At 46.1% G+C, this 18,126-nt stretch overlaps 1 protein-coding gene across 5 annotated transcripts in view; it reads left to right on the top strand.

The window, feature by feature from the left end:
• The window catches only part of LHFPL2 (LHFPL tetraspan subfamily member 2), a 155,459-nt gene that overhangs the window by 130,714 nt on the left and 6,619 nt on the right, over positions 1-18,126 (top strand). For all 5 annotated transcript variants that reach the window (XM_059175309.1, XM_059175310.1, XM_059175311.1 and 2 more), the window contains one exon: positions 1,010-1,643. In XM_059175309.1, coding sequence (XP_059031292.1) covers positions 1,214-1,643 — 430 coding nt within the window. In that variant the 5' untranslated portion in view covers positions 1,010-1,213. The remainder of the gene's footprint in view (positions 1-1,009; positions 1,644-18,126) is intronic.

The raw sequence follows: 18,126 nt of genomic DNA, 5'->3' as shown, positions 1-18,126 counted from the left end.
TGAGTTGCAGACCTAGGGTGAAGGGAGGCTCAGGCAGAGGCACAGGGGCTGAATTGGGATGGTTCAAGGAGTGCATTCTTCCTAGGCCATTTTCTGTTGTCAACAAGTCTACTCTGTGGTAATGATGATTCTTAGTCAGTGGTCATTAATGCCTCTGTTTTGAATAATTTCCCCAAGTGAGTAAGTCATGAGCTCTTCAAGGCTTTCTTATTTTTTCTTCTATGAGTTTTAATTAGGGTAGTGTTTTTGTCCAGAGATCACCCTGTGAGAAATGAATAAAAATAAGTTTGGGGAACAGTGTGTTGTTATTTTTCATGGCAGTGTTTACTTTTATATTCTTATATACCTGTGAAGCAAACCCTCACTCTTAGGTCTCTGCTACTAATTTGATTCCCAGGCAATAAAAGTGGGTGTTGCTGCGCGCGCGCTCTCTCTCTCTAAGCAAAAGCTTTTGGTGCGCGTTTTTCAAAACTTACTTCATCTAGTACCAAGACGGCGGGCAGAGGGTCCCTGTGAGCTTTATAAAACCAGAGCCCGTCTGCGGCCAGGGTTTATTGCCTGCCAGCCCTCTCTAGATGTATCTGGATCTCCGTGGTGTTGACCTTTCCTAGTAAGAGGTGCTGGAGCGGGATCCCGGTCCCAAGAGTGCGGAGGCGGGAGCTCCAGGGCCATAGGGTGCGCCTGGGTCGGGTGCAAGATTCCCCCGCCCCCACCCCGGCCGGCGGCAGATAAGGGAACCGCCACACACCGTGTGAGAGCTCGGGAAGGGAGAAGTCGGAACAAAGGCAGCCGGGACCCACGCTGCGAAGGGCGGCCATCTGCTCCGATACCGGGACGTGCTCCCTCAGAGGGCTTCCCTGGGACAGGGAGTGGCAGCCCGGGCTGGGGAGGGCGGGGAGCAGCCCTAGCCGCCCGCGCACTTGGCTTTGGGGTCCGCGAGCTCCCGGCGGCCGCGCTGCGGGGCGGAGCCTGGCCGCCACTCACCGCCCTCCTCTCTTCCCTCCCGTAGGTGAGGCCGCGCTCGGAGCTCGGACATGGGAGCATGACGGCCCGGGACCGCGCTGCCAGAGGCCGGCCAGGAGGAGCCCCCGGCTGCGGGAGCGAGCGCCCGGAGCAGCGACTGCTTCCTGAGGCCGCCTGAGCCTCCTTCCCCACCCGCCGGCTGTTGCTGTTCACCCCGTGGAGTCTCGACTTCTCCGCCTGCAACATCAATATGTGTCATGTTATTGTCACCTGTCGCTCCATGCTCTGGACCCTCCTGAGTATCGTGGTGGCTTTCGCAGAGCTCATCGCCTTCATGAGCGCCGACTGGCTCATCGGCAAAGCCAAGAGTCGCAGCGGCGCCGAGCCCGACGAGCGGAGCGGAGGCCCGTCGGAGCCCTACCACCCGACCCTGGGCATCTACGCCCGCTGCATCCGCAACCCCGGCATGCAGCACGTGCAGCGGGAGACGCTGTGCGGGCCCTACGCCGAGAGTTTTGGCGAGATCGCCAGCGGCTTCTGGCAGGCCACCGCTATCTTCTTGGCCGTGGGCATCTTCATTCTCTGCACGGTGGCCTTGGTGTCCGTCTTCACCATGTGTGTGCAGAGTATCATGAAGAAAAGTATTTTCAACGTATGCGGGCTGCTGCAAGGGATCGCAGGTAAGCGTGCGGGAGAGGGACCGGGGCCCTGCCCTGCGTGTGCTGTGCGCCCCCTGCCCCTCGTTCCCTGCCGGTTGAGAAGAGCCGGCTCCTGTCCGGTCAGACTGGCTTTCTCCCTTTTCCCTGTTGCACTGTCGCCCGTTCTTTCTCTCCCATGTTCCTCGTCATTGCTTATTTCCTTGGGCTCGAAGTTAATGGGTTTTGTTAGAGTAACTACTCCTACTTTTTGTTTGTTTGTTTGTTTTGGTTTTTACCATTAAATTAAAAGTATGCTTTCCCGTCAGTGCATCCCGTTGAGGAAATTCGGGTGAGAGGCACCCCCCCACCCCACCCACCCCCCCACCCCCCACCCACCCCCCGCAGCAGGCACCCTCTGCTAAGAAGGAAGGCACGTGAGTGTGGGGCCTTCAGTCTTGGGCAGTGGGTCTGGCCAGGTGCTCGGTCCCATCCCAACCACAGGACGATTTCACCTTTGGGAGAGGAAGAAGCAGGCTGGGAAGGAATTAGTATCAGCTGTTCTGTGTTTAATAGTGTTCTGGTTTAAATTGTCTGTCTCCTGTAGTCTGACAGAATGTTCTGTGCATTCACATCAGAAAATACAAACCTAACTGCTCCACTTTCAGGCAATTTCTCACTAATGTGCTCATTAGAAATTGATGGAAAGGAGAGTCTGCACCCTTCACAATGATCCCGAGGAGAGGCAGGGAGTCGCAGGATAACTTCTGTGCGCCCCAGCGCTTTCATAGCCTTTCCCGGATGGGTTTGGAAGGTGGATCCTGAACCAGGAGGGCATCAGTCAGTCTGTATGGGCTCAAGGGATTTGTTCTGGATGGCAGAAGTATGCACACATAGATACAGATGCTGCAGTTTTGAGATATCGTCAAGAAACTAAAGGAGTAGACTCTCACTTTGATTTTTCAGGGGGGAAAGAAATAGCTTTTTAAACAATTAGAACCAAGGTATTTGTTAACTCTACCAGGAGAACAGTAATCCAGCCACAAACCCTAACTGAATCCCTCAGCAAATGCTAAAGGTTTATGCATGGGACTCTTTGACAGTGAAGATAAGCCCTGAGCCTGGTGTTCCAGGGCTGTAAGGAAACAGACCCCAAGTGAATTCACTGTAGTCTGCCTAATAGCAAACTCTTGAGCTCAGTAGGGCTGGCTTCCAAATCAGCAGATCAAACAAGTTATTTTCCAAACAGCTGATAAGATAATGTTTTCTGTTCGTCCAATCTTTGGGGAGCCCCCATATATATGTGGTGGTTGGTGGATAAGGGCCTAGAGAAGAGAGAGAGAAGCCCTGCTGCACAGTCCTGACCTGTGTGCATGCAGAATATCCTCTGGGGCCCCCATCCCTCTGAGAGGAATTGCCAGATGATGAAGGACTTGGGCAGTCCTAGGCATTCATAGAATTTGTGAAGTCAGGATTCTGATTTTCAGTTTTGCTTGAGATAAATATGCCACCTCTTTGGGCCTTGTCATTCCTCAACTGAAAAATAGGGGGATTGGAAAATATAATCTTATCTTAGTTTTTGTTTTTTTTTTTTTACTTTAGATTTTTAATTCTGTGAAGCTCATTATCCCCCTTTTTATTCTGAAATCTGAAGTTTATCCCCTTCAGCTTGGCATTTTACTTCCCAGATAGGTTAAGTAAGATTCATCTTTTCCTTGTCAGAGAAACGCCCCTACTTTATTGCACTGAGACACACAGTGCCTCATAGGAATGTGTATATATGCTGTGTGCATAGCAAAACTTCTGCTGAGAAGTACTACCAAAGGCTTTTGAAAAGCCAGAAAAAAACAGGTGGATGAAGAGAAGGCAGTGTGCACAGTTTATTAATCCCGTCAAGAGCCTTGGTTGACAAGAGAGAAGTGGATTTCTGTGTAATTTTTCTTTCCTGTGTGTATGTCCTCATCCTTGGTGATTCATGCCTTTACGATGAAATTTACTATCAAAGTTCTGGTATGCAGGCAAAACTCCTGCTTTGTCATCCCTAAGAATGCTTTTCATCTTGAGAAACTTGTGCCTTCTAGCACTTGTAGCCCTCTATAGCCCGAATGGGGCATCTTGGGCCGTAACACCTAAAGCTGCCTTTTACAGTCATTCAGAAGCAACTTACAGACACCCTTTCAGTCTTATGATTTACATGCAGGTTTTGAAGGCTCGTGGTTGGGGGTGGGGCACAAAGGGAGAGGGAGGGAGAGAATCCGAAGCACGCTTCAGGCGCAGCATGTAGCCCATCATGGGGCTCAATCCCTTGACTGTGAGATCATGACCAGAGCTGAAATCAGGAGTCGGATGTTTAACCACCTGAGCCACCCAGGCGCCCCCACGCAGTTTTCAATAAGGTGTTAGTCTAGTGAACTCAGTCTCGAAGAATGAAGATTAGTCCAGCAGATCTTTTGGTGCTCTTGTTTGCTATTTCACATAAATGACAAGTATTCATTTGGCACAAAGATCAGTGCATGTCGTAGGAATTACTCATACACTCCCATGAATTATTCCTGACTTCCATTCCTCCCTCTCTCTCTCTCTGTATCAGGTCTCTGGGAAGAAGAGTTGAAAAGAAGAAAATAGTAGCATACCTGAGGTGTTAGTCTGTTGGTCACCTATCCATCCCAAGTCTAGATTTTCTAAGAGAACTTTCTCCCCACCCCCCTCAGTTATGTTCCCTGTGAATACATGCAGCATCCCAGAAAGTCTGAGATTACTTAAAATTTCGAATTGGCAAGAGATAGAGATTCCTATGTACTCAGACCACCTCTCTGGAGCCCACTCATCTGAGGGTAAGAATGGAAGTACAGGAAGAAGTAGTTTCTCGGCCCAGTCTAGCAGCATCCCCCTCGAGCAGAAATCGTGGGTGAGACTGACTACGCAGTGACTCCCTCATGGTTCGGATTGGGGTGTGCATCTGTAAGGGATGCTTGGTGGGCTCTTTCTCTCCGAATGGAGACCTGTGCTGGGTAGTTCAGACCAACATAAATGGCTGCCATGGTCCTTGAATCTATGGCTGAGAAAGTTGCCCCACCAGTGTCTGAAACAGCTGACTTGCTTTCTCTCCTGTCGGCCAATATGTAATAGCATCTGGGCGGCCCCAGCCTCAGCCAAGGACTCGGTGCAGCTGTGAGCATCAGTCTTCCCTCCCCTACCCCCCAGTTCTCAGTCCTGGATCTCTCGGAACAAATGATGAGAAAGGAACTGTTGCCAGTGCTACAAGAGCATTCTTTGGAAATACACTCAGACTGTGTTTGCTCTTAAAGCTTTCATTTTGGCAAAAGTAACATTTTTGTAAAATATAACTGGGTGAAAAATTACAAGATACTGTAAGCACATTCCTTAGTACAACTTTTTTTTTTTAAGATTTTAAAAATTTATTTATTTGACAGCTATCACAGAAAGAGAGAGGGGAGTAAGCAGGCTCCCCGATGAGCAGAGAGCCCGATGCAGGACTCGATCCCAGGACCCTGGGATCATGACCTGAGCCGAAGGCAGAGGCTTAACCCACTGAGCCACCCAGACACCCCGATTAGTACAACTAACTTTACAGAGTAAATGGGCCTTGGGTTTGTGTAGCCTCGTTGCCTAAAGAAAGTGTAACATAAATTATCCAAATCTGGGTATTTCGATTTTAGAAGTGGGTATGAAAGAATTTGATACTTCAGTGGAACTCTCAGAATCTAGATTATTTAAAAATAATAATAAGATACAACTACTGACTGTTAAGTTAACCCAGATATGGGATTTGCCTTCAAGATCTAGCCTGCTGGTGGGCACCCCTCTGATATTTTCTAAATACTTAGCACAGACGCCTTTGGAGTTCAGTACTTCTCTCTCTCTCGCCTGAGAGGTCAGGCTTCACCTGCCTCTGCATCAGCCCTGACCTACCCTTCCGGTGGCTGTGAAGCGGCCGGTTTGACCTCACTTCTCTGAACCTCTTTTCTCACTTGTAAAATGGGCATGATGACGTATAATACAAACCTCAGGGTTGTTCTGTGGATTGAATAAGATCATATGTGAGAAGAAAGGTTTAAGCATAGTACTTGGCACACAGTAAATAGTAAGTGGCAGCTTTGTGGTTATTAGAGTTTATCTGCTTCCTTGGCAGGACTTAGTATTTTTTTTGTTTCCTAGAATTCCCTCATTTTAAGGAAGAGTGGTTTCTCTTCTACTCTTTGGAACTGCGCTTGTTCTGCTGGGTATCAAGCATCACTATGTTGTATAGGGCCATTCCTCGCCCCTTCATAGCCTGCTTGTGTTAGGGCTGAGTGGCTTTGGGGGGACTGTGGGTGTCCCTGGGGCATTTTTTTCTAAAGCAGAAGATAGCAGTTGAGTTGAAAGGAAAACCAAGAACTTCCTCTCACTGCTCTTCCGCCCGACACACACAGTCTCTCATTTCTTTCCTTACTGGAGGCAGCTCCTCGCCATTGAGCCTTGACTGCAGGTGGCTTTGCAAGCTCCCTCCATAGACAAAATCACAGGCTGATTGGTCTTCACGAGGTGAAGACTTGTCCAGAACTTGGCAGAGCCAGAAACACGCATCAGTCCGGAGCCCTCTGGGATTCATTACAAAAGCTGGGTAACCGGCCAGCAGGGTCGTCGCTGCCAGCTGTCTTCCTTAGGTTGTGACCTGGATGTAATCCATAATGAAACCGTAGAACGCAAAGATCCAGGTTTTCCATGACAGCATCGGGCAGTTTGTTTTTAGAAATGCATGTAGGGCTCTCTTAGAAGCCCATGGAATCCCCAGTGACTCCGGTTTGGGACAGAAGCCATTAAAATGAGCTCAGGATTTGGCTGACTTCTTTTGGCTTGGACTGTTCCACTGGGGTTGCTATGAGGGTTGGACTAGCACATGAGCTGCTGGGCCTGGCTGCTGCTGTCTGTTCAGTCGTCATCCTATGCTTGTTTGCTTCTTTATGTCTCCCTGGCTCTCACGCTCTCTGCTCCCCGTAGCCCTGTCTCTATCCATTTCAGTCCAGCAGGATTGCCTCAGCAAGCTGCTCCACCAGTCTGACCAGATAGATCACTGTGGGGCTGAACTCTGCCGTTGCTGTCTGGGAGAGAGGGCGTGCTCATGGGACTCCCTCTCTGTTGTCATGGCTCCACCTGCTGTGTGCGGGCTCAGCTTTCTGAGAAGTGAGCAATGATGGAGGATGAAGGAGAAGAATATGCAAAAAAGGGCAAGGAATAAAAGCAGCATCTGAGAGACGAGACAGGTGGAGGGTTTTGCCTTTGCTGCTTGTAGAATTGCTTTGTCAGAAATCAGAACATATGTGGGAGTATGGATAGGCTGATGAAAGGTGCCATGGTCACTGTCTAGGACTGGGTATTGCCATTGCTGTTTTTCATAGGCTGAACAATAACCTTAGCATCAAGCCGGTCTCAGCATGTATTTTGTATTAACGACTCAACCTGGTCTCAGCATGTATTTTGTATTAACGACTCAACCTGGTCTCAGCATGTATTTTGACTTATCCTTTGCTCTACCCATTCACCTCTGGGCCAGAAAGATCAGCCACTGCAGAGGAGAAAAATAAGAACAGGGGCTTGCAAAGCACAGGGAGAGAGGAAGAGATTCCTAACTCTTGCAGTGATCTTGTCCTGTAGTTTTATACCTGAAAAACTTACCTGGCTTTGTCCAAGAAGGTAGTGTGACCCTGATTGCCCAACTTCAAAATCCCCTCAGAGAAAAAGCAAGAGGAAAATAGAGGAAGCATCCTGTGCTTTTCCTTCTTAGAACAAAGCACCGGAAGCTTCTGGCTGTCAAAGGGAGGCTCTTCATTTCTGGCTCTCCAGACAGAGAATGTCTCCCCGCAGAAGTCAGGTCTGACAGTTCTGTGCCTGAATCTATTTAAAAATACCAGCAGGGGCACCTGGGTGGCTCAGTAGGTTAAAGCCTCTTCCTTTCGGCTCGGGTCATGATCCCAGGGTCCTGGGATCGAGCCCCACATCGGGCTCTCTGCTCAGCCGGGATTCTGCTTCCTTTCCTCTCTCTGCCTGCCTCTCTGCCTGCTTGTGATCTCTGTCTGTCAAATAAATAAATGAAATCTTTAAAAAAAAAAAAAGAATACCAGCAATTATGACACATTTACTAATTCATCGGCCCCTAGTAACCCTCTGGTAAAAACTGAAGAAATGTTGTACAGTAGGCAAGAATTAAATTCCAGTTCAAGGAGCTTTTATGGGATGCCTACTAATTGCAAAGACCTGTAGACTCAGGTCTCCAGTCTCTTTTGAGTTTCTGCTTCCCAGCCATATTAGAGAGCCCTTGTTTCATAAACTGTACCCTAGAAAGGCAAAAATATGTATCTAAATGACTATATATAAAGGGAACAGAGAACTCAACCATATCATTAGATCAAAAACTACTCCCTAAAAGCAAGTGCAGGCATTGATTTGAGTAAATCCAGGGAGCAGGATCTGTTTTTAAAGAATCAATTGGAAGGTCCAGAAGAAAATTGCAAATTCTCTTAAAATTCAGAAACAGCCATTGATATGCAAATAAAATGTGGAAAGCGGTTTGCCATGGTAACCACTTAATTACAGACGTAAATTATCATGGGGCCATGGATGATGTAGGTTCAGATTCCATGAACAAATAATCACTTAAGTATGGCTCTGAATATTTCCATGAGCAGTTCAGGCAGGCACTCTGCTTTAAGAGCTTAATGCATGGGTCGTATTCTAAGCTATGATGCCACTTGGAAAGTAATCTACATCCAGGAATGAAGAACTGCGCTACAGCACAGCCAGCCCCAGCTAACTACCAGTTCCATTACTGTATATGGGCTTTCCAGTAGCTTTATTAAATATTCAGGACTCATTCTCTTTTTTATCTTTTATTTTTTAAAAAATATTTTATTTATTTGAGAGAGAGAGGGCGAGCGTACAAGCAGGGTGAGGGGCAGAAGGAGAGGGAGAAGCAGTCTCCCCACTGAGCAGGGAACCTGATGCGGAACTCAATCCCAGGACCCCGGGATCATAACCTGAGCTGAAATCAAGAGTTGGACACTTAACTGACTGAGCCACCTAGGCCCCCCCATGAATGACTTTCTTTTTTAAAAGATAATCCCCAATACCAATACAATCTAAACTAAACTTTGAGAAGGCAAAGCCAGTATTAAGAATTTCAAACCAAAATGCACAAGTTGCTGTGTATTGAGAGTTTTGAGGCCAACCTCAAACCTCAGGGTCTTGTGTTGAAAAGACACCTGCTTTAGTGGAAGAGTTATTTAAGATTATCTTAAGGTTATCTGGACCTTAAGACTAAGACTTCAGCATGCAAGAAATTTGCTTACTGTCCTAAAAATTTCATAGCTCAAAAACTAGATTTTTTTTTCACATGTCTTTTACTCTGCTACACACTGCATTTTATTTATCTTGGAAGTTTATTTTGAATGATCAGTGTAATTTGGTTATAGTCAAACAGAAGCTCTATCTTAATTTTGCATGTTAGATGAATAATTTATCAAGAAAATATTTCATAAATCCTTCCCAGGTACATGTAGTTTAAAAAATAGCTTCTCGGAAAAAAAAATAAAGAAGAAAGAAAAAAGAAAAAAAGAAAAGAAAAAAGAAAAAGGCTTCTCACTCGGAATGAGAAGGAAACTGTACCACCAACTCACAGGAAGAGATAATCTGGCTAAATTATTTTGTGGGATGCATTTTAACTGTTAGAGAGTTAAGGCTTTAGAAACTGTCAGTGAAATAATTTGCATATAAACATGAATCATTGCTGAGAAAGACTTCAGGAGGCTTCAACAAGGGAGAAACTGCATCTTTCTTAAAGATTGTTTCTCTGTATATTTTAAGGGCATCAGACAGTTTGTAACTGATGGTCATTAATTCTGAGTAATTCTAACAGAAACTTCCTCTGGGGGCCTTAGTTGTAAAGTCTTTTTATGACAGTTGTGCTCTGATTGTCTTCCAAAGAATTCTCTTTATGTTGCTCTATCATCCGCTGTCCACCCCCGACCCTGGAAAAGTATTTTTCTTGCCAATTATAATTCCCTGGGAGTGTTTTTAGTAGGAAATCAGTACCATACAAGATTCTTCTGGGGAGATGATAGGAGCATTAATACAAACATTAAAAAAAAAAAAATTTGACACCTGATCCTTTACTTTTATTCTCCTTCCCATCAGAAAATCTTGTTGGTTAAAAACCTCTGTTATTAATCATGTATGAAGATGACATGTAGAAATAATCTGCCTAACAAAGACCTGTGGTACCATCCAAAAACCCTTTTGATTACCAGTGAACCTCGGCCCTCCAGTTCCTGGTCTGCCTATCAGAGCAGAGTTACTCGGTGTCAAAGTTGCACCCACTCTGGCTTGTCCAGTAACTCTTGAGATTTTGAAATGAGGTTCAGCGAAAGCAAGTTTAGATTCTGGATTCCAAAGAGACAGAATTCCAAAGAGCCTTCTTACTCTTCAGCGCTATTACTTGTTTCTTAGAAAGGTGTCCCCAGCCTGGCACAAGCCACCTCTGCACTCTTCTCCCCTCTCCGCAGAGGGGCCTCTTGCCCAGCATTTACTGCCTTTGAATGAATCCTGGTCCATCCATTCTGCTGAGGTCTCTAGCGGTCCACGGCAAAAAGAAGAAAAGACAGGGACAATGTGAGATTTCATAGAGCTGAATGTATTCCATTTAAAGAACTGCCTTCCTGGGTGGCTCAGTGGGTTAAAGCCTCTGCCTTTGGCTCAGGTCATGATCCCAGGGTCCTGGGATCAAGTCTGGCATCGGGCTCTCTGCTCGGCGGGGAGCCTGCTTCCTCCTCTCTCTCTGCCTGCCTCTCTGCCTCCTTGTGATTTCTGTCTGTCAAATAAATAAATAAATCTTTAAAAAAAAAAAGAACTGCCTTTGATTCTGATTACATCCTTCACCGTTTTTGTGTTAAAATATCCTTTAAAATATCCTTTTATGAAATGATGAGGAAAGGAGAAGATGGTTTTCAGTGTCCTTATATCAGCAAAATAAAAAATATTGGCCTTGTAGTAATTTTTCTGGTGATTGTACTAGTGTGCAAAGTCCAGAAGCTTGGGAATTACTCTTCTAGAATGTAAGCAAGGGTGCAGATTGTGTCTTTTTCACATTTCTATCTCCACTGTTCAGAATGACCTACATACATAAGTCCTCAGTCAATGTATGTTATTGGTGAAAACATACTACATACACAAGTCCTCAGTCAATGTATATTATTGATCAAAACGCGATCTGTGTTATGATGATCTCTACAAGCCCAGCCATAAATTTCTAGGTGTCTGGAAAAGAGTAAAGTGTTCTCCAGTGCTGCTAAGCCTCAATCGTGACATGACCTCTGCCCTCCCAGACACGGCATAAATAGATTAATGGAGCTATTATCCACAGAACTAACTGGCAGCCACTAAAACCAAATTCTGTTTGGCTTTTACATAAATTTTCATTGAAAAATTGAAAATCCTTAATGGGCAAAGTGATGTCAAAGGTATAGATTAACCAAAGATGGCAGTTCTTGGGCAGAAATCCTTGATTCATGTTATAACTAATACTTCGTTGTATTACTTCTGAAATATTCCTGACTCTGAACGGTGAACCTGATGTTTTGGTACTGAGGACAGTGGCCTGCCTGGCATCTGAGAAGTCAAACAGGCTGGAATACCATCGCCAGATGGCATTGCAGCTTGGGAGATGTAAGCCCAGGACTCTTCTTGGGTGGAGGGACGGGCCCTGAAAGCCACCATCTTGGTGTCTGCAGTTGTCCTAAGCAAAGTGTCACTCCAGCCAGATGGCACAGACTCAGGGCGATATCCCTGATGTGCGATGTGAAACAGGCACATCTCTTCCAAACACCTGAGGGACTTACGCCCGTGCTGCATAGTTAATGGCAGAAGGATGCAGGAGGAGGGGGCGGGGGGGCGTGGCGAGAAACGGAGATCATTGGTGTGTTCTGTGAATTAAGAAAAGCCACTTGAAGGGAGTGAGATGGTAGCACAGTGGCCTGAGCTGCTGGTGGAGGATGTAATTTGGGGGCGGTCTGGGAATGCTTTTGGTAAGAACACAGGGTATGTTTGCTTGTGGATGTGCAATTTTAGACAGTTCCCATTCACACAGAATCTGAACAAAGACAAAAATGTATGTGGAATATAAGGCTTACATTTTTTCCCTCTAGTCCAGTAGGTTTCAGGCTTGCTTGCAGTTTTCTGCTCCCGGGTGGTCCGCATCCTGCGGAAGAGGGCATCCTAGCAAACCTGAAATTGTTCTGGCCTGTTCCCTAGGTTTTCTTTTTAGAAATTTCTTTAGCCAGGGGCAGCCATTCCACAGTGGCATATGTGGTGAAGTGAGGAGGCCGGTGACATTTGGACTGTAGTGAAAGAGGTGTGGATAGAACTTCTCTGTTCGTTGTTGTCTTGCTGTGGCGTTAGCAAACCAGCCTGAGTGAACAATAGGTGACCCTTTATTTTGGTGCAGCCTTTCCCTCCCTTTGTCCCCTCACAGCACTGGACCGCACAGATGTCTTTGCCTTAAAAGCTGGTGTCCGGTTCGCAGCGAAGCAGCTGCAGCCGAGCACAGTGGCTCGGGAGTGGCGTCTGGAGCCCTCCCGCCTGGATCTGAGGCCCGGCTCAGATCAGCTCAGATCAGTGCGGGGCCTCACTGGATCCCTGCAGGCTTCAGCTTCCTCGTCCATCAGGTGGTCAGAGGAATTGTACCAACCTTCAAAGCTTATGAAAAGGACTGAACCAACTAAATTGAAAGGGCTTCCCCAGTGCCTGGCACATTGTAGTGCTCAGGAAGCATCAGGGGTTGCCACTGTTAGTTTAAGTTATTCTGACCATTAAAAGGTTCTAATCATCTGTATAACCTTCCAGGTTTAAGATATTCGTTGTGAATGGAACTTGGGAGAAGGCATTTATAGCTTTAGCTCCATGCCATCTTTACTTAGAATCTAGCATTTTTGTCATAGAAGACCTTTCCAAAAGGTTCTTGTGAAGATGTAAAAAGTAGAAAGAAGATAGGAATCAAAACTGACGTGTGAAGTCAGCCCACAACACAACCTGTGTAGAGGACTGTGGTGTAGACCCTGAGTGTGGATTTGGGATAAGGATGGAGGAATAGAAGCCAGGGAGTAGGAAACATACTTCTCACCACCGTTAACAAGTTTCCCGTTGAATGGGAGTCCCTCTGAGCTCAAACAGTTGCTGATCCTTTATGGGACAAATGGATTTTATGTCACAGTTAAGACTTCTGATTTTTACTCTCACTATTCTAATAAAGTTTTTCAGATAGTTGTATTTGCTCCTTAGAATTTCACAGGTAAAAAATTTAAATAAAAAGTACATTTCTTCTTTCTTAAAAGATTAGAGAGAACCTGGTTTAGCCTTGTGTTATGACTGAGAATGATTGCTACAGAATGTCTCACCAAGTCCCTGCACGTGAGGAGTATGTCGGTTCATAGCATGACAACTGGGGTGAGAACAGCGTGATGACCAGTTCAGTGGGTGGGACCTGGAGGTGGTGTGACAAGGTGTGCCTTTCTCAGAGCTTGATACATTTGCCTGAGGGTGCTGGGAAAGAGAAGTATCCCCACCTAACAACAGTTGATGACCTATCAGCAGCTATTAAGGACTGCCAAAATGACTTCCAGCTGTCAACATAAAAGAGGACTTGGGGAAAAACTGACTTGGGGAAAAACTGAAGTTTAGATGAAGAGAGCTGTAGTGTACGGATAAATGTTAACTAGCATCCCTGCATTTGTTGTAAACCACTGTGTACATCACTCGCTCTGCCACATGATGGGCTCCGCCCGAGAGCTACGTCTCTGCACACGGTATTCCCCTCCCCGAATGCAGACCATGCGCACCAGGTGCTCATCGGCGCCCCTGCCTTCGGAGCTGCTGCTGGGAGGGGGCCTTCCCTGCGCCCGAGAGCAGTTCTGCGTTCTCTGTCTCCAAGGCTGGCATGTTCTGCTGGTCTTTCCATTGTCCAGTCTCCTGCTGCTTCTGAACACCACCCTTCCCTCTTTTGCAAATACCATGGTCCCCCCACTTCTTCCTTGTACCTCTCTGTTTTCCGTCACCTGCCATTTTTCCTGAACTTCTCCACGTCTGCCCCTGCACTGCTGCCCTCCCAGCTGGTGGCCTGGGAAGGCCCCACGGGAACAAAGCTTCTTCCTCCAACCAGTTTAATGACTTGGCATGTGTGTTACCTTGATTTCCTTTAAAGCGTAGCATCTACATCACAGTGCCCTGTCCTCCCATTCACCCAACAACTATTACTAAGCACCTATTACATGTCCTAGAGTGTTTTAAGCAATTGGGATACATAAAGAATAACTGACAAAGTTCTTCCTCCTTATGGAGTTTACACTGAAGATGGTGGAGACAGACTGTGAACTAAATAAGTTATTATATCAAAAGGTGGTGGGGACCATGGAAGAAAGAAAAGGTGTAGCCAGGGTAAGAGAGGTGAGGTATGCTGGGATGGTAAGAGGACCAGTTATAATAGTAAATAGGATAGAGTAGGATTCAGGGAGAACCGATTTAAAGACTTGATGGAGAGAAAGGAGTCAACCATATGGGAATCAGAAGGAGCTTTGCAGGCCCAGGAAACAGTTAGAATGAAGGCCTTGCTGGTGAGAGTAATGTGGGCTCTGAGGGAAAGAGAGGAGTCAAGACTTACTCTAAGGTTTTTGTCCTGAGAGGGTATAAGAGTTGAACTCCCACTTGCTGACATGAAGTGCTCAGGGCAAAGACAAGACTGAAGTGGGTAGCGGCAAGCGGGAGTTAGGTTTGGATGTAATTTTCAAGTACCTCGTTAGACATCCAAGTGGAGTTTAAGCAGGCAACTGGATAGCGGATCTGGGTATCAGAGTGCAGGCGATGTCAGCCTGGAGTGTTTAAAGTGTGGGACCAAGTGTGATCAGTAAGAATACAGAGAAGATGACAAAGGATTGAGCCCTGGGCACTCCAGTGCTAAGATACCAGAAAGTTAATGACAGCAAAGGATACTGAGAAGGAAAAGCCAACACAGTATCCCCCCTAGAACACTGGTGGATGCTCTGACATGCTTGCAAGGAGGACTGTCCTGTCTTCGTTTTCTTCTAAGCCTGTACTTAGTATTCTTTTCTTTTGAACTTGCTGATTGAACGTACCACTCCCAGTAAGCCTGGAGTGCTCTCTGAGCTGTGGCCTAGAATGGGACTGAGATACTGGAAGCCAGTCCCTCTCTCGTCTGATTTGCTTTACTTCCTGTTGGAGAGGTGGCTTCCTGAGCAAGGGAACGAGGTGGAGGGGGCATGGTGGCGGGGGCAGCCTCCTGGCATTGTGCTTTATTGAACTGAGCCGGCTCAACAAAAACTGGAGTGCAGGCTAAGCTAGGTCCACATCCCAGATCTGTGAGTCACAGGGTAGACCTGAAAGGGAATCAGCAAGGGGTTCTGCTGGGTTCCTAAATGAGTCAGTGGCTATTTCAAGGAAATGAATTGAACTCTTGACCTCTGTTATCCAAAGTTAACGTGACACACCCATCAGGTGTATGGTAAGTGCTAAGACAAAACTGCCATGTAGACTAAGGGAAGTCAGGTTTTCTGCCCTCAAGGGGCTCAGAGTCCTACTAGGGTACTGCTCTATCTCAGAGCTGAGTATAATGACTGGCACTTAGATAACTCAGTAAATAGTTGTTGAGTAAGTCTACAAAATTAACAGTGTGATGAAGAACTGAAGAGAGACAGGGTAGTGGAAGCACATAGAAGACCATTCTGGCAGGAAGTGGTGACAAATGTTTCTCATGGAGGGGACACCTGACTTGAAGGGGAAAATTCCAGGTAGATGAATTCCCCAGGTGTCAGCATGAATAAGAACCCCGTGTTCAGGGAATGGGGATTGTGTGACCAGAATCCTTGAGTGTTACTAGCCCTTGTGTGTTTAAAGCCTGTGAAACCCCACATCAAGCCACTCCTGCACCCCCGCTGTGGCCACTTACCGCTGTGCTTGGCACTCAGGGAAGGCACACAGTATACAGTCAGGGGACTCACCTCACAGAATTACCGAATTGGAACCCAAATTTATCAGAAACTATTAAGCCTGCTGTCAGCTGTCTACTGTGCACTCACTCTCCAAAGAGATGAGGATATCTGATAGCTTTAGAGTGAACTTCTCAATTATAATCTAGTGAAGGCTGAGTGTTGGGTCCCTCAGTGGGAGCTTCTCCACAGGATGATAGTAGCAGTATCAGTGGGCCTTGTTTTCTTTGTGTCCTTAGAAGAGTGCTTTGCAAACTGAGGTCTAGTTAGTCTTTGCTATTTAGTCTGAAAGCCTGTCTGAAGAGGAAATAAGATTTTTTTTTTAAAAAAAAGATTTTATTTTTATTTGAGAGAGAGAGAGATCATGAGCACGGGGGAGGAGACTCCCTGCTGAGCAAGGAGCCAGATGTGGGGCCTGATCCCAGGATACTAGGATGATGACCTGAATCCAAGGCGGATTCAGGAAATAGGAATTTGATGTCCACAGATCCACTTATTATTCTTTGGGACAGGAACCAGACTTTAGTTCTCACATTTTCAGGCCAGGAAAAATGGCCTCCTTCTGTACTCCTGGTGGGTGACCAACAAAAGACAAGAAACTGCGTCCATTCCCTTGGCCAGCCGGAGGTGAAAGAGTGATGATTGTGTGGTTGATCTGGAGGGAAGGAGGTGATGCTCTAACAGCCAGGAAAACACTGTGAAATGGCCATGGAGCCTTTCCTCATTTCCTTCACAGACTGAAGAGCTGTGGTTCAGACTTGACTCCCCCCATGCCTGGCATCTCATGAGGCTTGAGATGGTCATCTTCAGACCAAGTAAAATACTATGTGTTGTATTCAGGAACTCATAGTCTTTATAAAATTGGGTGCTTGCCAGGATCACAGAGAGGTTTATCTTCCTACCTAAGGGATTTGCTTAAAACTTAGATTTGATGACATTACTTCATTCCAGAGCAGTAGCAAGAAAATAACCTAAGATGTACAATTCTGTGGTCTAATTACAGGAGTCAATAAATGTGGACCACAAAGCAAGAGGACTAAGACTTTATCTTTCTTGGTACTTTTTTTGAACCTTCTACGTTTTAGACACTGGAAATGCTATAAGACATAGTTTCTGCCCTTTTGGAGCTCATGGAGTCTAAATATTTGAGTTAAATCCATACCACATGCTTAGGGTGTCCACAGAGGCTGAAGATTCCTGTACAGTAAGACTGAACTGCAGAGAATCTGGGGTTGAGTCTGAAAGCTCCACCCAGACAGGGGAAAATGTTATTAAAACTGCAAAGAGACACAGTGGGCATTGCATTGTGATAGCTGGTGTCTAACTCATATGGCCAGCCTCATCGAGGTTAACAGGACTGTGTCTCCAGCCGGTGGTGGCATCTCAAGTAGTCCAAGTAACTATCAGTTCTTCATTTTTTTTCTTTCCCAGGTAAGGCTGTCATGCCCACGTGACTCTATGATGAGCAGATGGTACCTTCTGGGGTGCCATCCCATCAAGTAGACCCATGGCAGAGGTTATCACAGCTCTGAGTCACTGTTTCTTTTGCTGGTGATGATTTTCTTTGGGCTGTGGCCAGTATCACTCTCCCTGCTTTCCTTCCTCCTAGCTGGGCCAACTGTTGCTTAATCGGGCACATGGGAAGAGATGCCCATCAGAAAAGTCAAAGCCTACTGGCCAAGTCGCTTACTTTGTCAATGATGTCCCCCTCCCAAAACAATACTGCATTAGGGCAAGGTGGTGGAAAGACCCCAGAGACCATTCACTACAGGCTGGCCTAACTTTAGAAACTACTTTTTTAATAAGTACATAGGAAGATCAGACCATTTTCTGGCTTGGCTTCTTTGTGAAATTTAATCCAGAGCACACTTCACCTTCCCTTTGGTCTCCAGCTGTAACCCACAACCACGCTGAGAGTCCCTAAGTATACTGCAGACTGAGAACCAGAGAAACCATGCTAAGTTTGTAGCAGACTTGGTATGTCTGACTATAATGCCTGTTGTTTGACATGCCTATTTAAGACTTTAGTTTTGTCTCATTAGTTGGTGTCATTAATCCTACTTGGAATTCAGGGCATAAGTTTGCTTCTAAACACTGGGATTCAGAGCCCTGGAACAGGACAGTGTGACAGGCTAAACCAGCCAGCTAAGAGTCTCTCCTTCTTTTCCTGCTGACAAATTTCATTCTCACTGATTGGTATCTGTCAAGTTATTTTACTGGTTTTCACGGGGGACACTGTGGTTTGGAGATTTTATTTATGTTGGGTTTATATCATAAACCCATCATAAATGGGAGATTTATTATGGGTTTAACTATGTTCCAAGCCCTCCTCTGAGTACTGGCATTAGAGTGGTGAATGCATAATACAAAAATCCTTGCTCTCATGGAGTTTCAAGTCTAGGGTGGAGACGGATAACCAAAGATGTAAAACAGGAGGTTGAACTACAGGATCTGTCCATTTTTATAGGTCAAAAATGACTCAA

Source organism: Mustela lutreola, chromosome 5 (assembly GCF_030435805.1).
Source record: "Mustela lutreola isolate mMusLut2 chromosome 5, mMusLut2.pri, whole genome shotgun sequence".
NCBI classification, from domain to species: Eukaryota; Metazoa; Chordata; class Mammalia; order Carnivora; family Mustelidae; genus Mustela; species Mustela lutreola.
Note: the sequence above shows the minus strand (reverse complement) of the source record. Positions and strands in the feature narration are given on the sequence as shown.